Source organism: Arachis ipaensis, chromosome B03 (assembly GCF_000816755.2).
Source record: "Arachis ipaensis cultivar K30076 chromosome B03, Araip1.1, whole genome shotgun sequence".
Classification (NCBI taxonomy): Eukaryota; Viridiplantae; Streptophyta; class Magnoliopsida; order Fabales; family Fabaceae; genus Arachis; species Arachis ipaensis.
Window position 1 is genome coordinate 4706935 of NC_029787.2, and position 5172 is coordinate 4712106.

General features: G+C 34.7%; 1 protein-coding gene across 1 annotated transcript; it reads right to left on the reverse strand.

Annotated features, from left to right (window-relative positions):
• LOC107629095 (RHOMBOID-like protein 1) lies at positions 1229-4594 on the reverse strand. The gene is made up of 6 exons (XM_016331791.2): positions 4162-4594; positions 3494-3657; positions 2971-3134; positions 2581-2840; positions 2004-2130; positions 1229-1757 (listed from the first exon to the last, which is right to left on the reverse strand). Exons 1-6 carry the CDS (start codon positions 4491-4493, stop codon positions 1635-1637), a joined length of 1170 nt encoding a protein of 389 aa, XP_016187277.1. The 5' UTR covers positions 4494-4594; the 3' UTR covers positions 1229-1634.

The following is a 5172-nucleotide window of genomic DNA, read 5'->3' on the forward strand; positions in this document are numbered from 1 at the left end:
TACTAATACTATACGCAAACAATTAAAAAATTGTGTCAATTTTATATATAAGCTATAAATAATGATTAAAAAATTAGATATAATATAAATTTGGTGTAATACCTGAGCCTATGAGTGAAATTTGAGAATATAGATTTAATGTTTCTAGCAATTTGCAAGTATTTTTTTTTCTTTTAACTTTTTGCAATATGCGGAAAAAGACCATCCTAGACACATAATGGTGTTGGACTTTCTCGCACTATGAAAAGATCAGAGCACCCCATATGAGAGTAAATTACCCTCAAGTCTCATTCTAGTACATTACACTCAAATCAGTTCCATTTCAAAATAATAGTACTCCATAAAACCAGTAGTCCCATTTTCCAATCCTATAATGTGAGCATATAAAGTGCCAACAAGTGTCAGATGCATGAGTTAGGACTTGTCATCTGCCAGTGATGACAACTCTTTAATTTGTCCATCAGAAAAACAACCGCAGCAACTGAATTACTATTCTGGTGTGACTGGTGAGACACTAAAGTGGGGACAAAGAAATGAGGGCAGGGTGGTGATAAGCATTTACCATCTATCTACCTTGCTAGCATTGATGTTCCTCTTATATTCCCAAGACTTGTGGATGCACTCAATTATTACTACAAACATTAGGTACAAATCAGAATCAGAATATGCATAAATAGTATGTGTTGGTGAAAACTTTCTGTCTTTCTTCCAGTAGCTGTTAAATGTATGCAAAAATGTGTGTAATGCGAATGAATAACACCTTAAGACTTGCATAATTGAAAGTGCTCATGAACATCTAATTCTCACTATCCTCCTTTAGGAAGAACTTCAACTCCATCATTAACAAGAATACATTGTTGTGTTTCAGCAAGCTGGTGAAACAATGACTACATTTCATTAATCAGGGCATGAACCAGGTGCTGCTGCTACAAGTTGGCCATGGCAAGAGTTTTTTGCTGCTATTAGATGTTTCTTGCAATGTCAAACTTCTCCCAAAGCTTTAGTACTAGGATGCTACTAATGCTTCAGTGAATTCACAGCTGCTAAATCTGCCTAAATAAGTAACACTATAATGCCTTAAGTTCCATCACACTGATGGAGCTTTAAATTTGAGGGCCAATTCATGTCCAGCCACTGATTTGAAGGCCTGCCTTGTTGGCAAAACTGAATTTTCCAAGGGAATTAAATGTGAACAATCAACAATAGGCACCATTGGCAAGTAATGAAATGAAAAACAATTAAGCTTGTATATTTCGCATCCTTCACTTTTATTAATAACTTCCATTGCAGTGAGTAAGCATTATGATGAAAATTGATGTGATCCATAATAAGATCCTTGACTAAATCTAGAGAGATACATTTTTGTCCTTTGGACAGCATTTCCTCTTTTCTTGTGTGTTATTTTTCTTTCATGAAGTACAAATTCCACACATTCCATCTCCCAATAAATGAATAATAGAACATATCCATAACTGGGAGATGGTAATATCACTGACAAAGAATACATTAGTGATATGGTGGAGACAACATCCATTGTTAACAATCATCATTGCTAATACAGACACTTCTCTGCACAAGCAAGAATGAAACATAACATATACACAAGTTTGTTTAATGAGTGTTGCACCAATCTATCAACTACAAAGTTGAGAACAAAGCAATTGAGCCTGAACCGAGCTGCTCTTCGGCACTGTAAACATGTGATTTCTCCCGTTGCTCAAGCATATCATGTTAAGTTGGTTTCCGATTCGTGTTGACTGCAACATGGCCATAGGGAATGTTAGTACTCCAAACCAAGTGAGAAAAGAATAAAATGGTATGGCAGTTTCCTTTAATGGTTGAAATAGTTTGGCTATAATATACTCTAATGATATGTTCTAAACTCAATTTTCTTTGCACACTGTCACATTATTCATTGCATCTATCATTGGTGCAGACATGCTAGGAAGCTATGCATATTAAAAAAAAAGCGTACGCACAAAAGGAGTATAAGCATTACTCACTTCACAATATACTTCTCGAGGTTTGCAGCTCCATTTTGCGGTGGGGACACAACTTAAGTAATGACACCAAGAGCAGTGATTATTCAAGTTAACCCCTCTAAGGAGCAAAACCAGCCCAGTAATCAATCTGTCAATTATCCAACTTTCAGATTATTAGGAAGTTGAAAAACTAGGAAAAAGAAGAAAAAGGATTTGTCAAAAACTAAAACAAAGACAAATCAACTTAAAGATAACACCCCATGCATATCAGAGCTCATGAAAAATCCATGAGTATACATCAGATAGAGGCCTTCTTCCAACAAACTTCTTTATTCCTAAACCATTCCAGAAAAAATAAGTATCAAAGGCCTAGTGACTTGGTTATAAGTATCCTCTCACAGATACCATTACAGATAAAACCCCTGATAGAAAAGTTAAAAATGCATCCTCAAGTGCTGGGTTGGGCTCTGTGGAAGCTCAGACACATGCAACAAAATATATTTGCATGTCCAATAAAGAAAAATTGAAACATAGAAAAAAAGAAAAAAACAAGAAAAAGGAAAGGAAAGAAAATGGTGCATTAAGAAAGAGAACTTACCCGGCGCTAAGTAATATGAAAGACACGATCCAAAGTACATACTGATAAGGATTGTGCTTAGAGTTTGTGGGAGGGCGTGCAGACCCAGGTCGAGAATTTCTTTGGCTAACCCATTTATAATGAGGCCGAATCAGGAAGACAAATCCAAGAAGAAAACCTGAGAAAAAGCCTCCAATATGAGCAAAATTGTCAACATGTGGAAGGATGCCAACAGCCAAATTGATTACAATGATAACAAGAAGAGTCACCATAGCAGCAAACTGCAGAAAAAAAAACAACAAAAACGGAAAGGAAAAAATGATGAAAATGCCTTTGGCACAAAGATACATTAGATTATTTATAACAATGCACCATAATAATTAACAGGTTCATTTCTTTTTCTTTTTTTACCTTGTTAGCATATATAGTCCAATTTGTTAAGAGCTCCGATAACATGCCTCCTAGTAAGCCAAATAGTGCACCAGAAGCACCAACAGATATTCCCGACTGTATGAACAGAGCAGACAGTAAACTCCCTCCAAACCCGGATATCACATACAGCAATCCAATTCGAACTGCAAAAGGATCCGCAAAGTAGAAATTTGAATACAAAATTGTGAAAGTAAAACTGTTTAGATAGTTATTTCACTCCAGATACTCAACTCTTTTAAGTTTGCTAAGGAGAATTTATGTAACAAACAACAAAAAAATGGAAATTTGTTGTCATTGTTAATCATAAGAAGAAATATTTGTTCAATTTTCAAATCAAGAATTGCTAATTTAACATACTGTACCATTCAGAAAAATACATCAATAAAAGCTTACAGATACATGATTCTACATTTCTAAGTTCACAAATCGTCAAACAGAATAACTTTCACAAGCAAAGTTCACACACGGGAAAAATACGCAAGGCTAACTACCAGACTCATACCGAATCCAAACTCTTGCTCAAGGCGAATTCCAATGAAAACTAGGCTCAACATGTTGGCAAGCAAATGGATGACCCCACCATGTAACCATATGCAAGAGAAGAGGCGCCAAGCTTGGTGTCCATGAACCACTTTGTCCACTTTGAGTGCACCCATCTTTTCTAATCTGAGGAACAAGTGTTGTTAAAAGGACATGAAACAACTCCAAGAAACATCAAATATCAAATATCAAATATAATAAACTAAGCAAGTAAGCAATTCATCATGAAACATTGAAAGAAGAAATTTCATCTCACCCATCAATTTGGCTACTCAATATTTTCGTATGAAGATGATAACTAAGACGTGATCGCGTATTATATTTCATCTAACAGTTTTTAACTATCATGTACTTCTGGGTACAAATATATGATAAGTGTATTGCTAGTGCCTAGTACTACCAAATTTTTTATGAAATGGGGGAACCAAATCAGCTCCTTTTTTAACCAAAAATATCAAACATTTATCAAATTTAAATAACATATTTATCTAATTGACACATTGGGAGCTTTTTCCTAATAGTAGTACTAAATTAACTATAACTACAACTATAATCATAACTTAGTGAAGATCAGATATTGTCAATCTAAACAAAATAAAAGATGAATTCTTTTTCCCTCTAAGAACTCACGTGGACGAAGAAGGACCAAAGAGAGGGTTCTGTTTGAGGGGCTGAAAGGAGAACCTTCTGAGAAAAGGAGCAAAGCAAGAACCACCAACAACGTAATGTTTGGGGCAATCATTCACATACATTGTCACGATAAACAACGCCACGTTGGCCACCACGAACGACGGAACCAGCCACGGGATCCACCGCTTGAAGGGCTGGAAATGGTGAGCTTCATGATCCCCCAGCGGAGCAACCGGAGCATGAGCAACGCTGTTACTGTTGTCCGCAGAAGTAGTAGGCTTGAAGTTAAGAGCCGTGGCAGAGGAGGAAGATGATGGGGCCTCAGCAATCATGCTCCTTTTGACGAATTATGACCAAAGATTGAAACTTTTGGAGCTCATAAAAATGATTTGAGTGAAAAATCATGGATGGAGGTTTGTGGTGACTCGTGACTGAGCTCAACAGAGAAAAGGACAAATAGATACTAACCTTTTGTTTTGCGAATTTTTTTGTTTTTAATCATTGAAAAATATTTTTAAGTTCTTTATCTTTATAAAATTTAGACGGATCAGTCTCTGACGGAGTCATTTGGACGGAAGAATTGATTCTTTCAAATTTTGTGAAGGTGAGAGATTTAAAAATATTTTAAAATAATCAGAAACAAAAATATCTGCAGGACAAAAGATCAGGAACCTATTTATCTTTTTCTCTATTATTTATTCATACTCTTAATATTATCTATTTTTTGCTTATAAAATTTTGCACAAATAATATATATATATATATACTAAAAGGATAAAAATTATATTTTATACAAAATTAAAATAAAAAACATTAACTCTTAGACCAATACAAGAGTATCCATGCTCTATTTATATTATTTTTTGTGTATAATTATTAAATTAGTTGTTTAAATAGGATTTTTATACCTTCTATATGTGAATTACCTCATATTACAACCAAAGAGTTAGTATGTATTTGCAAGAGAAAATGACGTGCAATAGATTTGTTACAATTGAATTAAGGAATGAA